This window comes from Periplaneta americana, chromosome 1 (genome assembly GCF_040183065.1).
Source record: "Periplaneta americana isolate PAMFEO1 chromosome 1, P.americana_PAMFEO1_priV1, whole genome shotgun sequence".
NCBI classification, from domain to species: Eukaryota; Metazoa; Arthropoda; class Insecta; order Blattodea; family Blattidae; genus Periplaneta; species Periplaneta americana.
In genome coordinates this window covers 23,179,524-23,205,312 of record NC_091117.1, presented here as the reverse complement: position 1 = coordinate 23,205,312, position 25,789 = coordinate 23,179,524, and the positions used below count along the sequence as shown (strand labels likewise).

Below are 25,789 nucleotides of genomic sequence, written 5' to 3'. Positions count from 1 at the left end.
GTATTTTATATTTATGTTACTAAAAAGGCTCCTTACGTCACATTTTTCACAATTTTTAATTCATATTAGCTCAAAAGCGTGAAAGTAGTCATGGGAACATAAATTAATTAGATTTTTCAGCTCGGTCTAAATAGAGAGTCACAGTAGATTTTTAAATGATTTTTTTTTGTTCTTCATCATTTGCCCTGTTATAGACATAAATAAATAGATGGATGGATGGATGGATCGATAGATAGATAGATAGATAGATAGATAGATAGATAGATAGATAGATAGATAGATAGATAGATAGATAGATAGATAGATAGATAGATAGATAGATAGATAGATAGATAGATAGATAGATAGATAGATAGATAGATAGATAGATAGATAGATAGATAGATAGATAGATAGATAGATAGATAGATAGATAGATAGATAGATAGATAGATAGATAGATAGATAGATAGATAGATAGATAGATAGATAGATAGATAGATAGATAGATAGATAGATAGATAGATAGATAGATAGATAGATAGATAGATAGATAGATAGATAGATAGATAGATAGATAGATAGATAGATAGATAGATAGATAGATAGATAGATAGATAGATAGATAGATAGATAGATAGATAGATAGATAGATAGATAGATAGATAGATAGATAGATAGATAGATAGATAGATAGATAGATAGATAGATAGATAGATAGATAGATAGATAGATAGATAGATAGATAGATAGATAGATAGATAGATAGATAGATAGATAGATAGATAGATAGATAGATAGATAGATAGATAGATAGATAGATAGATAGATAGATAGATAGATAGATAGATAGATAGATAGATAGATAGATAGATAGATAGATAGATAGATAGATAGATAGATAGATAGATAGGATAGATAGATAGATAGATAGATAGATAGATAGATAGATAGATAGATAGATAGATAGATAGATAGATAGATAGATAGATAGATAGATAGATAGATAGATAGATAGATGGATTTTTTATTTTATTGGGTTATTTTACGACGCTGTATCAACATCTCGGTTTATTGGGGTCTGAATGATATGAAGGTGATAATGCCGGTGAAATGAGTCCGGGGTCCAGCACCGAAAGTTACCCAGCATTTGCTTGTATTGGGTTGAGGGAAAACCCCGGAAAAAACCTCAACCAGGTAACTTGCCCCGACCGGGATTCAAACCCGGGCCACCTGGTTTCGCAGCCAGACGCGCTGTCCATAGGTGTCCACAGGTGTGGACAGATAGATAGATAGATAGATAGATAGATAGATAGATAGATAGATAGATAGATAGATAGATAGATAGATAGATAGATAGATTTTTTTATTTTATTGGGTTATTTTACGACGCTGTGTCAACATCTCGGTTTATTAGGGTCTGAATGATATGTAGGTGATAATGCCGGTGAAATGAGTCCGGCGTCCAGCACCGAAAGTTACCCAGCATTTGCTCGTATTGGGTTGAGGGAAAACCCCGGAAAAAACCTCAACCAGGTAACTTGCCCCGACCAGGATTCGAACCCGGGCCACCTGGTTTTGCAGCCAGACGCGCTGTCCACAGGTGTCGACAGATAGATAGATAGATAGATAGATAGATAGATAGATAGATAGATAGATAGATAGATAGATAGATAGATAGATAGATAGATAGATAGATATGAAAAGACAAAGAGGAATGCAGAAAATAGAAAAGACTGGAGAATGCTGGGTTTTTGCAATGAAAGACCTGCCCTTCGGCAGAACACTGTGAATGAATGTCGAAGTAAACAAGTCGAAATTTATTTTTGTCCACCTAGATTGTGAAAATTGCTCACTGTGATCGGTTACGGATTAGCTCACAGAACGTCTCAATTTTGAAGTTGATTGAAGCTTTTTTTAAAGCTCTCAAGCCAGCAACACGAACTGTGTGACGTCAGACTTATCGTAATGCAAGCCAAACGGCTGTGCAGCCATTTCCTGAAATATGGAAGTCGAATCGGAGGCATGTTCGATTGGAATCAAGGCCAAGTGAAGTATTGGAAAGCAACATGCCCGGTCGATATGAGTTGCTGTCTGTCACGCAGGCAAACATTAAGCATCGATTAAATGATGCTTTTTCTGTCGGCGAGCTAAGCACGGGCCCTGGACTGCCAGGCTCGCATGATGGAAGTGCACTTCGCAAGCTATTTTCAGAAAATAAGTATTCACGACTTGGCAGTGCCGTTCATCGAACTTCCTCCCGGCCCTGTTACCAAAACTGGGGTTGAAGTTCGTTACAGGCTATGTACTAGTAATGTAACCTTTGGAGTACTAAAACCCTGCCTCGTTCATGAGTTATGAGAAGAGACCGCCATATTATGAAGAACATTGTGTCAACATATCGTCGTTGTTTCTGCTATAGCACCTATGTGGCATTTTTTTTTTTTTTATAGATTTTCAGATTTTTGCTCTATTAAATAACTTAAATAGTGATACAGAAAATAAAATCTTCTGTATGTAATTATACAGGGACATCATTTTATTTTTACTTCAATTTTTATTGTACCTGAGTTTTTGAATGTACCTCACTCCCACCCCTTCTACCAAGGAAGTTCCAACTCCACACAGAACCAAGACCGCAGATAGTAAGCAGTACTGAGTTACTGAGTATAGTACGTTCCAGAAATATGTTCGCGTTTTCCAGTGACGAAAGAGCTTTCAATATTGAATCATATTTTCGCACAGGTACTGTCCGTTTGCCTACGTCGCATCCCTATTTCCCCCACCTGCTTCTGCTCGCCCCTCTGTAATAGCTGGGCTGTCTTAGCTCTTTTCTGAAAACATTAATTTCTCTTGGGAATTGGAAGTTTACGTAATATTTTATAGCTGTTTAATTTAACTTAAATAAAAGGGCCTCGTTAAGTAATTAACTGTCACGTGATTTCCTCCCTTTCTACAATCCTGCGGCATAACCACTTGGACGGACAGTAGATAGCATGTCTGAGTAATTTTATTTTTCGGGTTGGGCAGAAGTGAAGATTGAATTTACAGTACGTAGAGTAGGTACAGAATTATTTCAACATGAGTTACTAGTACGAAGGACGAAACTGGCAATTGGAATTAGATGCAATAGTCTATAGTGCGATATTATGCACAAAAGAACTGAAGCCTGTATCGAAATGAACGGCCACCATTTTCAAAATTGTGTTTAAATATCCATATTATGATTATTTTTCAATTTAACTTCTTTCTCTATATTGTACGCTAATGTGCTGTAGACAGTATAATATACACTGCATAATGAATACGTTCGCATGGATAACTCACTTCGTGAGTAAAAACACTTATTCTTAATACTGTACTGTACTTTGATTAAAGAAAAACCTAATGAAAATTATCAAACTCAAAATCGCGATATTTCCTAGTTTACGTAAATGGATGAACTACTTTTCTTCCTTCCTATACCTAGTAGAGTGATTTGTGTTTTACGCCAGTATCATCGAACTCCAGTCTTGGAGGGGGGAGCAAGCGGTGTTTCCGGTTCTCTAAAGGTATAGACAGGTTAATATTAAAAATGTTAGTAAAAATAAAATGATGTCCCTGTATTTCTTTGTTTAAAAATATAAGAATTCACAGTCTCCTATGTACGGCTGCCATAGGATGAATAAATGTCTTTATGCTCGACCATGCCGAAATGTAGTAATTATACACCTGGTAGCAGACCTTTAATGCATATCATTAAAGTACACCTACTCATTAAAGGTCAGGTCTTTCAGCCAGTGACGACTCAGGTTACAACTGTTCAGCCAATGACAGGTCAGCTTTTTACCGTTATAAAACCGCAAGTATCGATTATTCTCGGATATGCAATCGAAAGAGAATTAGCGAAAAGTCACGGAGGCTGGAAATCCAATACTGTCGCAGAAGGTTATGTTCTGTTACTATAATAATTAGCGTTAATTGTAAATAATATTCAAATAAATTCAATTTGTCATCTCGTTTTTCAATGTCTAATTTAATTTCAATGTTATCTCTGTAGGTTCTTATGGCCAGCAAGGTCAATGTGAACATCTGTTCCTCGGAAAAAATCAATACTTTCGCGTCTGCGCACATCTCACAACATACGGAACATTGGTCAAGGTCAGATACAAAAAAATTAATAATATCAAGTTAGAAATATGGTCGAGCATAAAAAGTCGTATGAAACTCGCCTATAATGGTAATTAAGAAGCTCGTATGAAAATTATGAAACTCGCTTGCGCTCGTTTCATAAATATCCATACTCGCTTCTTAATTACCTTCATTATAGGCTCGTTGCATAATGTACTATTATGCTCGACCATGCCGAAATGTAGTAATTATACATCTGGTAGCAGCCCTTTAATGGACCTCATTAAAGTACACCCATTCATTAAAGTTCAGGTGTTCCACCAATCAGAAAACACCATTGTAGCAATATGAAAGCGCAAATATCGATTATTCTCGGATATGCAATCGAAAGACAACTAGCGAAACGTCACGGAGGCTGGAAATCCAATACTGTCGTAGAAGGTTATGTTCTGTTATTATAATAATTAGCGTTAATTGTAAATAATATTCAAATAAATTCAATTTGTCATCTCGTTTTTCAATGTCTAAATCAATTTCAAGGTTATATCAAGATTAATGTTCATTTTACTCCCTAGATTATATCAAGGTCAATGACATTTGTTCTTCGGAAACAGGTCAATACCGGTACTTTCGCGTCTGCGCACATCTCACAATTTGCGAGATATTGCACAAGGTCAGTTCCGCTCCCCAGTCAGATAAGAATAACATGAATACTTATGAATAATTTCGAGTTAGAAATATGGTCGAGCATAAAAAGTCGTATGAAACTTGCCTATAATGGTAATTAAGACGCTCGTATGAAAATTATGAGACTCGTTTGCACTCGTTTCATAAACATACTCGCGTCTTAATTACTACTATTATAGGCTCGTTGCATAACGTAGGCTACTATTTTTTTTTCCTACTGAAAAATTACGAACATTACAAACATGTTCGCAAATAACAATTTACAGTGTGGACCGTAAGTAATGTCATTAATTTCGGGGGGTTATTCTTTGAGATAATTCAAACAAAATAGTTTGATACCATTTTGCTTTCTTTTGGAGATAAAAATTATTTTATATGAAACATTTCGTAGCATACGATGAAGGACGGGTGGAGCGGAGAAAAATTCTCTCCGGCACTGGGACTCGAACCCGGGTTTTCAGCTCTACGTGCTGACTCTTTATCCACTAAGCCACACCGAATTCCAGTTCCGATCCCGGATTGAATCCTCTCAGTTTTAGTTTCACCTCTTAGTTTTCCTTTAGTGGCCAACCCTCACGCACTGTGTCACAGATGTGTGACAGTGGCACAATGTCCAACACACTCATGTGCAGAGGTGCACTCATTACGAGTGATTAAGTGGCCGGGATCCGACGGATTGAGCGCAGTCTTAAATCACATGATATGCATGATATGTATGTATTACAGTAAATATGAAGTTAAATATAGATTTAAAAGTATTTGTTCAACAAATAAGCCTATATACTACATGGAACATGCATAATAATAAACTTTCGTATTATCGGTTTTTTGCATTATCCGGCTACCTCTTTCCAGTCATTAGCCCGGATAACCGAGAGTATACTGTAGTTCAATAATGACAGTTATACCAAATATCTTACTATAATAATACCGGACAGCTGTATACTAGCAGCGTTGGCGTGAGTGCGAAATATCGCGGATCTGACATCTAGCAGAGCGCGATGGAATTACGTCCACAAATACAAATATTAACATAGCGGGATTCGGACTATTGTTTAAAACGTGAGTTACTAATGTGGAATTGTATATGAAACACTTAAGAAATGTTGAATAGTATTTAATGTAAAATTATTACCTTATATCAGAGCTGCATATTATGAGAATATTGCATACTTCATATTACTTTCCGAAATTAATTGTTACATATTTTTTCTTTGCTTTAGTGAGACAAAATCAGTTCTGACATTAGGACTGAATTTACAATAATGTTTTGTATACCCATTGCTGACAACTGAAAAAATAAAAATGGCAGTATTCTGATGCTTGTAATAATTATATTAGTAAAGGCATGTAGACAACAATAAAACTTAATTTGCTAAAACGTTAAAATTTCCAATATATTTTAACTTCTGTTCATTTATTAGGCCTAAATAAAAAAAACTAATTTTTATTGTTCTACCAACACAGAGACAAAAGCATTAGGCCTAATAACGAATTTTGTTGACTCACTGTCGGAAATCGAAAGTACGATTTGGAGCAATTTGTAATGCTGCAATTGTCACAATTATAAACAGCACATATACACCCTGACATTTTAACACAGAACTAATTAATAAAACTATTAACTAGCCCAGCAACAATATACATTGCAGATGATTACAGCTTGTTTCGCGAGTATCTCCACACCGGCAGGTAGGTAGCAGCACCAGCATCGTTCGCACGCAAAACTGCTAGCTGCCCGGTATTATTATAGTAAGGTCACAGTCTACTATATACAGTCGCGAAGCTCAATATGTAGTAAAAAATGCAAACTTGGGTAGTTGCCCACCACTAGGATCGCTACTATCGCCTCATCATCGCAGATCTCTCTCCTAGCAGCCGACAAAATATGTTACACTTCCGTTGTCGTGTTCTTTTGGAAAAATTAACACCTTCCTTCCATTATTGAAAGATTAAATGCATAAAGTTAATTTATTATTTTAATGAAGTATATTAAATTCCACCATAAACTCGAAGATACCTGCAAGAAATAAGTTAATATAATTTTTGTTTGTGCAAAACGAACTGAAATTTACTATAATAGCTTCACTCATTCAAGATTATAGCGATAATTAACTATGAAACCAATAAATATTAATTTGCATTTCTCTTTACAACAATAATAATGGAAATATGAATTAATGGAGTAACTTACGTGTACCGGTACTTGTAGTGTAGGTTTACGTAGTTAACAAAGTAGGATGAGGTTAAGCAATAATAATCACACCAGAATTGGAAATAAAACGTGATCAATAAATTTTATTGTAACAGACTTTTTCTTCGTCTCTAGTAAAGCAACAAATAAAAATAACAACAAAATTAACAGCTATAATTAAAAACATATCCTTTGAAGAAAAACGTAGGCCTAAGCAATAATAATCCCACCAGAATTGAAAATAAAACGTAATCAATAAATTTCATTAAAACAAACTTAATTTTTCTACGTCTTTAGTAAAATAACACATAAAAATAATAACAAAATTAATAGCTACAATTAAAAATATATCCTCTGAAAAAAAAGTAGACCTAACCTTTATTTCTCTGGAAATTTAGCAGAACTTTAACCGGTATCTAATGTCCTTTCGGTTAGACTGAAACATTTCATTGTGAAATTTAAGGATATAATGTATTCTAACAGTCACAAAGAACTTCAAATTAACAGTTTTGTTTCTGCACAGCATTCTTGTGGAAACCCAGGAACCTTTATGAATCTTTCGGAAATCGGAAAAAGGATAACTCTGGCCTCTTTCTCTTACTGTTGCTACAATTTATAACACTACAAACGTCTCCTCCTTGTCCCATATTATTATTCCAATTATTATATTTTAGCCATTAACATTTTCATTATAACCAATAACGAACATTTCACAAGCATCAATGTGAAATACGCAACGAGCTAGCACTCGATAGAAATACGACACAGTCCAAAGTCGACCATGGATAGTCTATTGTTTCTAGTTGCTAACCGCTTGGAGCGCTTTATCACGAGATTTGCAAAAAAAACACCTCAAGCTTCGCAACTGTATATACTAGACTGTGGTAAGGTATTTGGTTATACTCCATAAGAACGTCAGATGTGTTCAGAAAGAAAACCGCAAATGCAAGCATTGACTTGTTAGTGTGTCGCTGTCTAGGAGACATTACTTCACATCTTGGCAGGAGGTCCGTGAACCTTCGTAATGCGAAATTAACGTAGAGAGGGGCAAACACATCCACATCTGTAGCTATCACTGGGTCTGCCTTGCATGAATGAACCATATCGATTTCGCGGGGTTGCCCTAGTAACCATGCAGCCGTCAGCTGTTTCTGGGGGCAGCCTCGCTGCGCTCCGCTCTCTCTTTCTCTTTGCATACACTTTCATTAGTCTTGTTTCCTGTTCCCTCGTTTGCACAAATCGTGTAATAAATGGCTTTTGTACTTTAATTTTGCAAATGGACGTTTTTAGGGTTAGTTCAAGGCAGACCTCAAAGTAATGGCGCTATTATTGCTTCCGATTCTTGGTATTTAAGCTGCTTAAAATCTTTTGTAATTATACGGCAAAATCCTGTTTCATTTTCCGCTGAAAGTTCTGCAAGAACTTTTTGTTCCGGAGCATTTTTCCCGATTTCTCATCTAAAATTGCTTTCTCTGCAGTTTATCAAATGGGCATAAAATGAGTAAAAAAGCTGGGCCGCAGTGTTTTAAAGGAAAAGCTTTAAAGCGTCCGTTCTCATCGATCGTTATGCACCACGCCATAAGATATATTAATAAGGGGACACTCTTCATTGTTATTTAACTTGTTTCTATTTGTAATTATGAATACCTTAGTGAATAGGCCGAGCCGTGACTCATGTCCGGTTTTTCGAAAGAAGATTTAATAACTAGTCACCAATCCTTAAAGTACATCTACACAAGTGGCGGTGCGTCAATAAGAGCACAAGAGCACGTGAACACCTTGTTTCCATTAATGCACGACTAGTTTTATTATTTAATACCGTATTGGCGTAGTGGGGATGTATAATATCAGGATCGAGTATTGTAAACTTCCCGCATCTTGCATAAACTTCTTATGTAAACTTGGCAACATCCGTTCACGTATATGCCGTGCTCTTTTCAAGAAGGCTACAGAAATTTCACGCATGCGCGGGAGAAAATTGTCTTTAGCTGGCCGCTTATGACTCGTCAAGAGCACAAAGCATTAAGTGAACAGTGAATCTATCCTACAGATGTTAGGTGCATCAATGCCTATCGTTTACGTACTATATCTCGAAAAGAAAATTTAATTAGTCTGTATTTTAGCCTGCAGGTGTCAGCATCTCACTGTCGGAACGTTTACTTTATGTGGATGTGTATACAGTGCTGCTACGAGAGTGTAATTTGTGAATTACTATACTTCAGTGTCGGCATATAGCATAGTTTGGCTTTCAAAGACGTGCTGGCTGAATGTGATGGTAGTATGAATTTAAATATCTGTATGGTGGTGTATATTATTTAAGAATAACATTTACTGGCATGTATTTATAGTAATCAATCTATGCGAATGGGATTACAGTACTGGTATAGGCTATAGTGTATCAGTGTGTTGTGAATCAGAATACTGTATATTACTGAACACACGCTTTTGTAAATTGTTTTATGTATTAATTTTTAACAAACGTAAACAATGAACTCTGTTCAAGTAATTTTGAAGAGTAAAGAACTGGGTAAACTGGCTTTCCAGGAAAAATTGGAAATAAAAATACTAGGTTTCATTATTATTATTATTATTATTATTATTATTATTATTATATGTTGTTTTGAATTTATATACGGTTTTTTCGACAGTGAAACATTGGAATCATGACATTTCATATTAGGCTAAAAACGTACGATTTCAAATTCTCTTCGATTTTGGGACACAAAATTGTGAACACACATAATATTTTATCACGAGCCGCCACTGATCTACACGGTTCAATTTTTCTTTCAATTTTAGGCATTCAAGCAATGCATGCAATAGTGCACGAAATGCATTCCATTTCGCATGCCTTTTTTTCCACTAAAATTGAAAGCTACCCATCGTCGGTGGGTATTCTGTGCGTTATTTTGTTCAACAGTAGAATGTAGCGAGCAGCTGATTGTTCTAGGTGGCCGTGAATAAACTGAACATTATTTTGTTTGATGATGGAGGACCTTTTAAGCTGAAAATGGCGGCAAGTATGATTAGCTTTATTGAATATTATGCAAATACGAGTGCCTATGGAGTGTTGAACCACAATTTTAGGAACCAAGTAGGCCTAAGTATTGGACTGATGTTTAATATTATGCGTGTTCAGTTCAAAGTGTCTCATGGCTTGCTGTATGCCGTCATGTGGCTAGTCGTTGAGCCTAGAGAATTCAATCTTCCCACACTTCCACAAAGGCGTATTACGTATGTGCCAGAGAAGTTGCCTAGCAAGTACGGCATTCATTCTGAAGAGTACTTACCGATACGTACGGTAACACCTGTAGTGGCAGGAATGTGAACTGTTTGGAAACACGTACTGAGGTGACGTTTTTCTTACTGTCGGGATATGTGGAGACGGTTAAGACGATTACTTACGTATTTGTTGACATTAACTTTGACGATCAACATGGACACAGAGCATTTGATTTGTATTGTGGAATGTTGCCGTACGCAACCGATGGTAACAAATACCCTGCGTACGACTTCCCGCGCAAAACACAGTTCGAAAAAGGTTATGGTAGCACACAGACTTTACAGACCGCAATCTGTTGCTCGACGTTCAAGTTATATAGTACACGTTCTCAAGTTCAGATTGAATGCCTTGATTAATAGGCAACTTCTCTGACATAAAAGCTGAAACTCGCTTCAAATCGCTGACTCACAACAGTGACATCATGACACACTTTGAAATGAACACCCAGTATAATTATATGTAATGAAGAGGACGTTCAACACGGCGCACCATGCAGACACGAAATCTGCATGCATCTTAATTGAACGTGCATTTTCAACTTGATTCTTTCAATATTCTCTCCATATTGCATACATACGCGCATGGAAAATTTAACCGTGTAGAAATAGGCTGTTACATGCGCCCTGAAAAAAAAAGAAGAAAAAACCTTGTAACCACGAAGAAGATGAGACGTATGAACTAACAAGCAAACATTCTCATGGGGACAGATAAAGACAGTTATTTTTTTTTTCTTGTCAAAACAAATGCTTCTGCAAATTTTGGCCACTCGAGCGGAATTACGAGGGCCGACCAGAAAGTAAGTTTTCCTAGGACCGTTTACAGAAGGAAAACACAATTTCATGGAAAGATTTATTGGAACATATACAGCAATTGTTCAGCTATTTTTCAACATATTTTCACTGGAATTCAGACTTTTTCATACCGTGGATTCAATTTTGCATCCCTGTGTTGTAGAAGTCTACCGCCTGGTATCGGAACCAGTGTGTGACAGCCGTCTGCACCTCTCTGTTGATCCCACGGTATGACAAATGTCTCTATTCCGATGGGGAATATGTTGAAAAATAGCTGTATCTGTTCCAGTAAGTTTTTCCAATGAAATTGTATTTTCTTTCTGTAAACGGCCTCCGGAAGAATTTATTTTTACGGTCCTCGTAATTGCACTCGAGTGGCCAAAATTTGTATAAACACTTGTTCATTATTAACATGGTGAAAGAAAATTAAAAAAAAAAAAAAAAAAACTTTTTTATCTGCCCCCGTGAGAGTGTTTGCTTGTAAGTCGCGTGGAAATATTGTAATGGTGCGTGACATTTTGCGTAATGCGTGATAAGCTATCTTGTATCTTTGTTACCAAATCCGTGATTTCAACTTTATTCAGACATAAACGTTCCTGGAACTCTTCTTCGTTATATTTTGTAAAGAAATCAATGAAATTTCTACATAATTTTGGTCTAAATGTATCGACGTATTAACTATAAAGTATCTGCCCTTAAGAAAGGGGTTTCCCAAAGCACACAGCATATTGTGGACACAAAAACAATTCCAATATGCGACGTAATATAAAAGTTTCCAATGTAAGTACGCCAAACAAAATTTACACAATATTACAATTCGGAATTTTTCATCTCTTCGCTGTTCATACAACTATTTTTTTAGAGTTCTTTGTCCATATAAGTGGTTTCTGAGAATTTGTACTGAAAATTTAACCGCAATAACGGCTAAAGTTTTTAATGTACTGGTTGGAACATTAACTCTCTTACTAAATTCAACAAAAAAAGTTTGAGATGGTTCCTCGAGAGCCTGAAAACGAACCTAGCACTTCAATATTTCATTAATTTTGTACTTCAGCATAAAATATTCACGAACTGACTCAAAAATATTTTTTTTTTTTTTTTTTTGTATTTACTTCTTGAGATTGATCAACACTAGCCTCAACAATTACGACATTATCATGTTCAATAGCAAATTATATCAACATATCGTGTACTACCATTCGCAACAGTGCAGAATGCCGCTTGGTGGACTTCGAAGTGTTGTGACATTCCTGAAGATCATAAACTTATTTTGAAGATTTATAACATTACTATATTTCAATAAGTCTAATCACCATAGTCGCTGTCTTTAGTAATGTAAATACAGGGTGATCCGTTTGAGTATGGATAAAATAAAAACGCCGTAAAACATTTACTATTGAACTTCATTTGTTGAAACTTTGTGCATACAACACTGAAATATGGGAGATTCTTCAGAGCTCGACATAACCCCCATTGCGCACCCTGCACAACTCATAACGGTGATTCAATTCAGTCCATGTCCGTTGTAACATAAGAGGGGTGACTTGTTGAAAAGCTTGAGTAATTTTTACTCTCAGATCATCAATGTTCCTGGGTTTCTGTGAATAGATAATGTCTTTAACAAAACCCCACACGAAGAAGTCAGGAGGGGTTAGATCTGGGGAGTTTCGGGACCAAAGCAAGAGATAGCTGCTTCTCGTACTGGGTTTCGCCTGCGACCTCCTGCATGTCTTTTTTTTTAACACAGAACCTGTTTCTACAAATGTTCGATACCACAACATTATGGAATCGTATTTAGGTACATTATGCACACCATACTCACGTCGAAATTCCCTTTGAACTCTTTTAACACTCTCAAATTTAGAATACCAAAGAACACATTGTGCCCGCTGTTGATTTGTAGTAGCCATTTTAATCATCTACGATTTTCATTTGTCCTTTCAGATTGTGCATTTTTGATTGTCATATATGGAAACTCCCATCTTTTAAGCATAATATTACCAGCAAGAAATTTCTCGTACAATCATAATAGCTTTATAATAATAAATTAATATTATCCATACTCAAACTTATCAGCCTGTATTTCCAATGTATCCAATAGGCTTTGTTATTTCGATGAAAACAGCTGAAAGCTAATTTTTTCGATAGGTTTGTGCATATAAGAAGAGTTGTTGTATAAGTTAGTGAGTGGTTTGAGAAATCATTAGCCTACTGAACATTGAAGAACGTTTGTAAAACTGGCCATTGGTCGGTTAGACGACAGTCTTTCACCGAAGCGACCGGGGTTCGATCCCCGACGATGGCAGTGAAATTTTTTATTGACAAAAAGACTCCGAGACAGGTTTTCTCCGAGTATTTCGATTTCTTGCCGTTTCATTCTACCGTTGCTCCATTACTATACCATAGCTCTTAGTCTGACCTACCAGCATAGATTATCCTCATTGGTCTCTAGCAGATAGCCTCAATGTGCGCTCTAGCCAGCGTCTTTGTTTTATCCCCTTTCAGCTTTTAGTTATTATGCTACTAATAGCACAGTCTAGTATATACAGTCACGAAGCTCAATACGTAGTAAATATGCATCCATAGATAGTTGCTAACCACTAGGATCGCTATTATCGCCTCATCACAGACAATGCGAAATAGTACCGGCACAGTCTATTGTTCCTAGTACCCTCAAGAACTCAAGCTTCGTGACTGTATATATTAGACTGTGCTAATAGTAAGTTGTTAGCCGTATCGGCGAAATAAGTTACTGAAATAAACTCCTTATTCTTTAACAATCGCAAAGCGCATGTAACATCAGACTTGCCAACCTACGAGAGATTAAATGCGGAGATAGGAATTTAGTACGCGATATCCTTAATAATAATAATAATAATAATAATAATAATAATAATAATAATAATACAGTCCACACCTGTGGAGTAACGGTCAGCGTCTGGCCGCGAAACCAGGTGGCCCGGGTTCGAATCCCGGTCGGGGAAAGTTACCTGGTTGAGATTTTTACGAGTAAATGCTGGGTAACTTTCGATGCTGGACCCTGGACTCATTACACCGGCATTATCACCTTCATTTCATTCAGACGCTAAATAACCTGAGATGTTGATACAGCGTCGTAAAATAACCCAATAAAATGAAATTAAAAATAATAATACAGTAAAATTTCATCCGTATCTTTTTATAGGGATCTGAAGGAAAAGGCGCATAGCTGAGAAAAACGTATAGTAACTGAAATGACATTTAATAACGTACGAAATAGCATTTGAAGACTACGGGAAGAATGAGTGAAGTCAATTTAGTAGAATCTACTACCAATATTTGCTCTAGAAATTTTATAACCAAATTATTATCATCCTAAAATCTAATTAATGAAGCTGAATTCTTTAAATGTATGTTTATTTTGCTAAATTGTAACGTAAAATATAATATAAACAGATAAAACTTTAGCTCACTCCTGAAAGAGTAGAACTCGTACTCAGGGGCGGATTCCTGAATTTAAATTAAGAAGTATATAATACAATTTGTCTTATGTCTACTACACAATAAGAATACGTAAATTTAAATTTACAATTTTTCATTATTTATAAAATTCATACATAACTTCTTAAATTTAATACTACAACTATTACAATTGACAAGATTAGGATATTTAAATATAAATTTGTTATATATTCTTGGGCCTAAATTACTACTATGATTTACTATAAAGATAAACGAATTATTAAACGATCAACTTAGATCGAGAGGTCAACTCTTCAAACACTGGTGCCTCTATTTTTTTTTATAATTACATGTAATTCTTGTTCCTTATAGTTGTCAGTAAAATAGCTGTTGAAGCAATTTATTTAATTTGTGTACGTTTCTTAACCAAAAACAAGCATTTTCTTTTAATATTCCTGTCATTGTTTGAATCATTTTATTGTTAGGTTACAATAAAATTGCTGTAGTGTGACATTTGGTGGGGAAACAATTGACAATAGACGCAAAAGAGCTGAAAGTCAGTGTTAAAAGCACTTCTGGCACACTACCGTAAAATGGCCAGTTTTTAACACGCTTGCTTACCGTTAAATCATCTATTTTTAGGAATGACTGCCTAAAAATAATTTTTCATGCCAGATCAGACAAATATTATAGTACATAATGGTAGTAATTAAGACGCGACTATGTTTGTTTATGAAACGAGCGCAAGCGAGTTTCATAATTTTCATACGAGCGTCTTAATTACCATTATAGGCAAGTTTCATACGACTTTTTATGCTCGACCATATTTCTAACTTGAAATTATTCATAAGTTTTCATGTTATGGTTATGTAAGTGAGGAGCGGAACTGACCTGAATTGTGAGATGTGCGCAGACGCGAAAGTATTGATTTTTTTCCGAGGCACGAATGCCATTGACCTTGATATAACCTAGAGAATAAGATGAACATTAGTCTTGATGTAACCTGGAAATTGATTTAGAATTGAAAAACGAGATGACAAATTGAATTTATTTGAATATTATTTACAATTAACGCTAATTATTATAGTAACAGAACATAACCTTCTGCGACAGTATTGGATTTCCAGCCTCCGTGACTTTTCGCTAATTGTCTTTCGATTGCATATTCGAGAATAATCGATACTTGCGGTTTCATAATGGTACAATCAGTACAAAGGTGATTTCTCATTGGCTGAACAACTGAATTATAATGAATAGGTGTACTTTAATGAGGTGCATTAAAGGGCTACTACCAGGTGTATAATTACTACATTTCGGCATGGTCGAGCATAAAAATCACTAAGTCTGAGGGTTTACCGTCAGATATGGGATAGTTTCTCTTTGACAGGCGTTCAGTGCCAGATCAGGTTGAATAGATAGAAACCTTAAAATAATTTTCTGTATTTCAGGATTTTTGAATTCGTGTATTCCCATGCGTTTGAGACAGTTCTTTTTTGACGGGGTGCAGATGCCGAGTCTGATATTTCGTACCCTGATCTAGTTTTGAGCCCCCGCCCCCGTTTCCCAAATCCCTCCAATTGAGTCCCAGAATAATGGCAATCGCAGCGGATCGGCAATCTGTCCCCGTCAGGCAGCGTGGGGGCTGCGCCCCTCGCATTATTGATGTACTGGACTGACTGCGTACAGGAGGAGGAGTTGTTTGTTTCTGCGGTCCCAGAATAGCCGGGCCCGGTGACGTGTGGGGTGGCAGGGTGCCAATGTTACACAACTAACCAGCGTAACATGCTCTCCTCCCCCCAACAAAGAGCATTCAGATTTGTCTAGTTTCTCTTTAAAGTCTTTGTTCGTACAGGATGTTCCGTATGGGAAGTTGCTGCCTTTAATTAAAACTGATGCCGTGACTCACCGCTTTGTTTTCTAAGGTCCCCCAGTTTCTAAAATTTTCGAGTTTCTGAACTCTTCATACGCACTGATTATACTAGTGTTGGCCGGAACATATAGAATAGTTCCATTAACTTGTTAATTAACAAGAATAACACATTTGCAGTGCCGCTACAGCAGAAGTAACCCTTTTCATTTCAAGGTTTTAAAATTGAAGCGTTGGGCCGAATAACGGTCTATGTTACAATCTGTTAACTGTGCAGGAGGACCAAAAATGTAACATCGTAATTCCGCTCATAAATTTACTATCGGAGGGCAACATAGGCCGTTATTCCATCAATATGTTTTGTATACTAAGCGAAGTATACGATTGTATGTTATTGAAAGTCATATTACCAGGCTTCGAGACTTTGGACCCGATACAATAAGTTTACTGTGCATGCACTATAGGTTGTTGACTCGCTGCAGGTAGATAGAGATGATATTTAGAGTAGAGTACGGTAGTATGGGGAAACACACATATGTACATTCTGAAAGTAAATATACATTACACAATGATTATGTCAAAAGAATGTGAAAAGCATTTATTCTCCTGTATTTTATAAGCATTTGTGTTTAATTATACACAGTGTTAATGGTGGAAATAAGCATGTAGCAATTTTAATTGTTTTCATTTATCCTATTGGTCGTCTTTAGGAAGTGCAGTTACAGTACCGAATTGCAATGTACTGCAAGATACATTCTCAGTGTCTCAAACGTAAATCTTTTTCGGTTATCTGCCAAAGTTTGTACTGTAGAAATCTGCGCTCTACGCCACATGACGTGATAGGAGCAAAACGAAAAAACCTAACATCATTGCAGTCTCTAAGAGACAGTCTTTTATTCTCGGGTGACTCTGTGTCCACTAATTTGCTGTTTATGTTACACAATGTTCCATATCCGTTATTTTTACTTAAAATTGATTTACACTTCTGTTTTACACATCCAGCAACCGGTGTACTTGATGTCTCAATAATTCTCTGCATCATTTTCTAAATTAATTTGAAGGCTTCCGGCATCTCTTGCTCTGACTCTTCTAACCATGTAATAGTTTCAGACACAGTTTGTGTGAAAACCAAATTATTCGTCAGAACCTTCAAATCCAGAGCGTTTTCCTTTGAGTATTTGTTGGCATTCATTATACAGTACCCCCACCCACTGTACGCTTTACCACTATACTCAGTACGCCGTTATGAGGATTTCCCACTGAACTGCTCTATTGGGTCCGAAGTCTCGAAGCCTGCATATTACACATCATAGAAGTTTGAAATTGTTAACTCCACAGAAATGCTACTGGGCAATACAGACAATAAATAGTTTTATACAATCAGAATATTATGAAATACACAAAATCAATAAAAAGGTTAAATTATGAACAAAATGATTATGACATTTATTTTTAAATGCTATATATTAATATGAATTAACACCATATAATTTATTAAATTTACAGTTTTTTTTAATTCAAATTTATTTACAATTTACATTTGAAATGAATACATATGTATGGATACCCGAAATGAGCATATGCTCGTGCTCGGGTACAGTCCAGTAGTCTACATAAAAAAGTCATGTCATATTATGAATAAACATACAATATTGATCATATAATAATAATAATAATAATAATAATAATAATAATAATAATAATAATAATAATAAACAATATCAGCCTTCGTATTCCTACAAAGGGTTTAAGATTTCAAAAAAAAATTTATAACAAATTCAAAATCACTTTCTCCAGTCTGTAGATGCATAAAATATGCCAATTTGCATGGGCACAATTTAGATCCTTTTAAAGTATAGTTTCGTTTTGATTATTAGTATTTACTGTTCTTGTTTTCAATTTTATTTATGTATGTTTTCTAGATTTAAGATATTATTTATTTATTTTTGCACCTTTGTATCTTCTCTTGTGTATTGTGCTGAACAATAATTGGCCTCTGGCTGTTTTCACCACACAAATATTAATAATAAATAAATAAATAATAATAATAATAATTATTATTATTATTATTATTATTATTATTATTATTATTATTATTATTAGAAAATAACTGCAGTATTGAGATGTAGGGTCACCATTAAATTAATGAAAGTTGTAAACAACAAATGAATAAAGAAAATTAAATATTACAGTTGAGAAATTGTTGAGGGATGGAATTTGAACCCCTGTCCCGAATATGCAGTATCCATCCCAACAAATGGCTTATCTGTTAAGTATACATTTTATTAATAATGAAGACAATAGCAATCACAGTTTTTAAATGCTGACTGTAAGAGAGTAATATATTTTAAACAGCTCCTTTCTGACATTAAGAGCAAGCTGTGATATACCTCCTTATAAGAATTTCCACAAATCTGTTCCTGAAACGAAACCTTAAGGGAAAAATTGTTTACTCTAGGCCTAGTACCTTAAATGGTAATATTGTGGGTATGGTACGAGAAGAAGTCATTGTCGTAACAAGAATATTATTATTGTTATTATTATTATTATTATTATTATTATTATTATTATTATTATTATTATTATTAGTATGCCAATGGAGATGGAGGTGAAGACGGTAGTGATACTTAATGATGAAGATGGTACGATGGTGATAAGGGGCGTATGAAAGTGTGGTTACCGGGTTTGAACCCCCTTAATTTGTTTTTTAAATCACATATATAGATTTGAATATTTTTTTATCCATAATCGTTTTCCCTCCTCTAATGTTTCACTGTCAGAGTAACAAAATCTACATCGACACAAGGCATAGTTCTAACCCTCCTTCAGTATAATCCATGTGCTTGTTCTACGGCAAGTTCGAATTATAACAATGCTATCTTTATTATAGAGAGATCTACTGCCTAGTACCGACCTTGTAATAAAATGAAGCCGACACAATAAGAAATTTAACTTGTTGTGAAACATATTGAAAAGGTTGTTTTGACAGGTGTCCAGTGTAAATGTTAAATATTGTGCATTGTCGATTTTAAACTCATTTTAAGAGCGGTATTCACCCTTCGTTAGTTTCAGTTCTGACTTTATTGTGAAACATTCGTTTAACGTTTTGTGCATTTGACATTTCATATTTTTAATAATAATAATAATAATAATAATAATAATAATAATAATAGTAAAAGGTAAAGGTATCCCCGTCACATGCCATGAAGGCACTTGGGGGGGGCATGGAGGTAGAGCCCCATGCTTTCCCTGACCTCGGCACTAGAATGAGGTGGTGTGGTCGGCACCACGCTCTGACCGCTTTTTACCCCCGGGAAAGACCCGGTGCTCAATTTTATAGGAGGCTGAGTGAACCTCGGGGCCGTTCTGAAAGTTTGGCAACGAGAAAAAATCCTGTCACCACCTGGGATCGAACCCCGGACCTTCCAGATAATAATACTAGTAATATACAAAATTTAAAATACCGATAAAGTAAATTGTAACTAATTTTAATAATGACCCCCCTCTTGACAAAATTCTGCGTACGCCACTGATGGTGATCATGGCCAGATATAATTACATGATGATGATGATGATGATGATGATGATGATGATGATGATGATGATGATGATGATGATGATGATGATGAGGACGACGACGACGATAACAATAATAAAAAAGTGTTTGAATAATGGAAAATAAAATTCTCCTTTAGTATTAAGAACCAATTTTATTTTACTAAGTTGTGTACCTTAGACGTAGATAACTCCAGGAAGGGAATAAGAAATTGAGTTACAGAGTTCCATTCTTCTCATTTTTTAAGAATACTTCCTTCGGAACACTCCTAACACATCGTTCTCTCAAAAGAATGGAGTAAATATGTTTGAGCGTACAAAAAGACAAATGTATGCACCTCATAAAATATATATGAGCAAGAGCACTTTAGATCAGAGTGGGGGTGGGGGGGCAAAGGCGGGAACATATTCTGCTGTCAGCCACCGCCCATCCCCTTCAACTCTCATATATGAGTATTCTCACACTTCCTATGATAAACGCGGCAATTTGCTTCAGCCTTCCTCTCAGGTTCAATTTTATTTTATACTCCTCCGGGCCGTTTCCTCTGATTTTTCACCTGGATTTCCCTTGCTACATTTTATAGCCCCTCTCCAGGTATTCCTCGGCTTCCGTTTCAGTTTAGAGTTCATGAGGATTGATGTGTTCAGACCTCTCCAGCGCTCCACCAAGTGTGATTTGCATGATTCTTCATTACGCTCTATCATACGTGCGCTATTTCCACAGGTGGCGCTTTACATTTTCATATAATGCGTTATCAACAGTTCACGCGAAATGCGACGGGCAAGAAACTTATTCTTCCCCTATTCTCATAGACTGAAATGTGAATACGTTATAACAAAAGTAATATGACCATAAAAATCCAGAAATTTGACTTTCGCGAGTGCCCTAGTATAGCTTCGATCACACTTCTGTCTCTGGAGAATGTTGAGGGGTGGAATTTTTCCTGTTGAATTTATATATTTACCATCATTTACGGAGTTTATTACTGAATACATTCTGAGCAAAAAATGTCATATAAACATTTGTCCTAATCTCAATATTTTCAGAGTTACATTAATTTGAAGTTATTAGAGAATAGTACATTATGCAACGAGCCTATAATGGTAGTAATTAAGACGCGAGTATGTTTGTTTATGAAACGAGCGCAAGCAAGTTTCATAATTTTCATACGAGCGTCTTAATTACCATTATAGACAAGTTTCATACGACTTTTTATGCTCGACCATATTTCTAACTTGAAATTATTCAGAAGTATTCATGTTATGGTTATGTAAGTGAGGAGTTGAACTGCCCTGAATTGTGAGATGTGCGCAGACGCGATAGTATTGATTTTTTCCAAAACACGAATGTCATTGACCTTGATATAATCTAGAGAATAACATGAAGATTAGGCTTGATATAACCTGGAAATTGATTTAGAATTGAAAAACGAGATGACAAATTGAATGTATTTGAATATTATTTACAATTAACGCTAATTATTATAGTAACAGAACATAACCTTCTGCACAGTATTGGATTTCCAGTCTCCGTGATTTTTCGCTAATTGTCTTTCGATTGCATATCCGAGAATAATCGATACTTGCGGTTTTATAATGGTATAATCAGTACAAAGGTGATTTTTCATTGGCTAAACAACTGAATTATAATGAATAGGTGTACTTTAGTGAGGTGCATTAAAGGGCTACTACCAGGTGTATAATTACTACACTTCGGCATGGTCGAGCATAAATACCTTTTTTCTTTAGTTTTAATGGTAAAAGAATATTACAGATAGAGAATGAACTATTCAGAAGTATCATTTTTTTTTTAATTGACTAGTGTTCTGAAGCTAAAAATATGTTAACTGCTTTGTACCGATTTTGCTTTTCAATTTTTAACTATTACATAATTCTTACGCACTTATCACAGCAATATTGTTACAAATTATACGGCTTTAGGAACGTGATTCTTTACAGTTTAATTCTGCATCCTAATGTACAGTCGTAAAGATTTTACAAGAGTGGCGTGACTCGTAACAATTATTGCGATAAGTGCGTAAGAAGAATGTAATTTTAGTTAAAAATCGAAAGAAAAAAACTCTGTACGAAGCAACTATGGGATTGACAACACATTTTTAGCTTCAGAATACTGGCTAATTAAAGAAATGATACTCCTGAATAGTTCATTCTTAAAAAAAATTATGTTTTAACGACGCTTGCAACTGCAGAGGTTATATCAGCGTCGCCGGATGTGCCGGAATTTTGTCTCGCAAGAGTTCTTTTACATGCCAGTAAATATACTGACATGAGCCTGTCAAATTTAAGCACACTTAAATGTCATCGACCTGGCCCGGGATCGAACCCACAACCTTGGGCATAGATGGCCAGCGCTATATCAACTTGCCAACTAGGTCGACTTCATTCTTTATCTGTAATATCATTTTACTCTTAAAACTAAAGAATAATGGTATTTTACAAGTAACTTCAAATTGGTGTAACTCTGAAAATATTGAGAACAGGACCCATGTTTATATGGCATTTTTTGCTCAAAATGTCTTCGGAAATAAGCACTTTTAAGTGGCGTTAAATCGTCAAGAATCGCCCTGTATATGCAAATGTGAATGTTATACATACAGAACTGCATTGTACCTTGCATGAATGTCTAAAACACCAGTCAGCTGCAACTGAAGTTCCACGATTCTTACTTTCCAAAGGTTTCTCTTTATCTCACTCTTTCTCTTTAAGTACTTTGGATGACATGGTCTCCTTCGTTTCTTTTTCCTATTTCCATCTCGGATGTCCTGTTTTCCTTCTTTTTCCTGCCATTGTTCGTAACAGTCTTGCTGGCCAGTTTTCACTCCCCAACCTCCTTACATGACCAAACCATCTAAGATGTTTTTTCTTCAACGCCTTCATCTGTTCCCCGTCCGATGCCTATACTCTCTGTCACTCACACCCACATTTCTAATTCTTTAGGTACAGCATGTTACACTCTAATACATTTCTCAAGTAGCAATACAAGATTAATTATTTGCATCCTTTATGTGTGCTAGAAAGCTAGGTTATCGAAGTTTTTCAGATGTTATTTTTTAATGGGTATCATATTAGTACAGTTGAGTCCCTTCTTTTTTCATAAATGGGGGTAAAAACAATTAGTCAATTAAAAGTCATTCAGTACGTTTGTACGTACTGTTCTACATTATTGGTCTTCTTTGCCCTCCCTTGCCTAGACAATGTAACCATTGCTGAGCGATGAACTCAGTGACTTGTAGAACGAGAGCGTGGTGTAAGCAGCCGGGTGAGCACAGACACTATTTACTGTTTCAGTACTACATATTACTGAGGATGATGTACTTGTCTTTAAGCATTGAAGGGTCTGAGTAAATGTACTATGAAATTATATTAATCTAAATAACTTAAAAATATTTTTGTCGTTAATGTTAAAACAATTATTTTATTTAGAGGAGTTACCACTGTAATTTTGACTCATATTTGTATGTGTTACTAAAAAATCTTCTCATATTTGTATGTGTACAAATTTAGATGCTAAAATAATTCTTATTTAAGTTTGTAATGCAGAATGAAAGAGCATACTCAAATTAGTATGGCTACAATTTTAACTCATTTTTTCCAAAACTGGAACTTATTCCCTTTTCATATTTAGTGATTCAGTTAATTTCAAGGAGTTATTCTTTAAGACATTTCAAGCAAAAAAGTTTAATACAATTATTGTGCTCGTTTTTGCTTTCTTTTCGAGATAAAAATGGTTTTATATGAAACATTTCATAGCATGTTCTGGGAAAGCCATTGGTTTAATTCACAATATGCTCAGTCAATTTAAGAGAACAGTGCATTATGATAATAAATGATTGAAAGAATTTTAGTTTTGCTCTTTAAATGTGCAGAAATTTGATCGGAACAAATATAACATTGAAAAATTCCTTTACAGAACGAAAAGTTACATTTGTTCGGATCAAATTTCTGTACATTTAAAGTACAAAACTAAAATTCTTTCAATAATTTATTATCATAATACACTGCTCTATTATTGGGAATTAAATCAATGGATCTCCCAAAATACTCTAAGAAGTGTATCATATAAAACAATTTTTATCTCGAAAAGGAAACAAAAGGAAGCAAAATTCTATTATACATATTTGTTTGAAATATCTCAAAGAATAACTTCCTAAAATTAATGGCATTAAATTAGGTTCGCTCTGTATATTCACACTATAGTAAGAAACGTGTTTTTACATAGTAGAGTCATCTGTGTGTAGATAATTAAAATACGAATTTTATTACGCCATACTGAAGACAGTTTGATATTAGCGGATCGAAATAGAGTGGCATAAATTTGAACAGCAGACTTTTAGGCTTACAATGCCAATAAGTTAGCTGTGGGAGCGGGAAATATAGATGGTAGAGATAATTATGTTAAAAAATGGCTAGTGTACCGATGTTAGCTGTGTCACAGTTAGATCATAATATATTATATCGTAATAAATTAGCATTTCTGTGATTAAAAACATTTCACCTGTCATACTGATTGTTTATTGTCTTGTTTCAGATGAAGTTGATGTGATTGGGTACACCAGCAACCAATCAGACACCGATGACCACAGCAGTGTCCAGTCGACCTCAAGTGACAGTGGGGTGGCTATGAGCACCAGCCGTCTCACCCTCTCTGAGATGGAAATCATCTAGGTGAGTCAGATTCTCCTCCCACAGCTTTATCTTTTAATGCAGTTCAGATATAAAATTCGATCAAAAAATCTAATTACAAACATTTGAAGTATTGGTAACTTGACAAAAAGGCTCCTCTGATGATGAATGTCGACTTATCATTTGGAATCTGAATTCGATCCGTAGTTTGACTGAAATGTTACTTATGATGGACAAAATAAGAGACAGAGGGTTTTTACCTAGGTTTTCCATTTCCTCAACTTTAAAATTTTACAAACTACACCAATACATAAACAAAATACACCCAAAACTTCAGTACACACCGGAACTTGAAAACAACAACTCCATAAATTTCTTAGACATCACCATAACAAAAATTGACAACAGACACACCTTCAAAATATACAGAAAATCAACCACCGCCATCACACACATACACAACACATCTAACCATCCCATACAACACAAACATGCTGCATTCAGGACAATGGTACACAGATTACTCAACATACCCATGAGCCAACAACACTACAATGAAGAAGTGAACACAATCAAATACATAGCACAAGAAAACGGTTACAATCCAAACATAATAGACAGCATCATAAGAAAGACAAAACAAAAACTTAACAAACACAAAAACACACAAAACACAACATAAACACAAGAACACAAGAAATACATCACACTAACATATGAAAACAAAAGCATACATAAGATCGCATCTTCATTCAGAAAGCAGAAATACAACATAACATACAGAACTGAAAACACACTACAAAGACATCTCAACACACAAAAAAACACAAACAAATAAATACGACCACGCAGGTGTATACAAACTCACACGTAATAATTGCGACAAGTTCTACATTGGACAGACAGGCAGATCATTCCAAACACGCTACAAAGAACACATTAAAGCAATAACCAGAGGACACAATACATCTACATATGCCGATCACATAACAGTAACATGAATGCGGACATGGAAATCCTACACATACAACCCAAGAACCAAAAACATAACACACTAGAACAATATGAAATATACAGACACACTAAAACGCACCCTAATCAAATTCTCAACACAAAGATCAATTTCAGTACACACACACAATTTGACTCCACGTTTCAACACTTTTCAACAATCAAACGCACCCACATAACAGGCAGAGAAGTTCGAGATGACGCCGGGATCTAGTAGGCTCTGAGGG

The 25,789-nt window shown here is 35.4% G+C and overlaps 1 protein-coding gene across 1 annotated transcript in view; it reads left to right on the top strand.

The window, feature by feature from the left end:
• Positions 1-25,789, top strand: part of LOC138715523 (max-interacting protein 1-like) — a 258,359-nt gene that overhangs the window by 225,929 nt on the left and 6,641 nt on the right. The window contains exon 3 of the mRNA XM_069848588.1: positions 24,457-24,593. Coding sequence (XP_069704689.1) covers positions 24,457-24,593 — 137 coding nt within the window. The remainder of the gene's footprint in view (positions 1-24,456; positions 24,594-25,789) is intronic.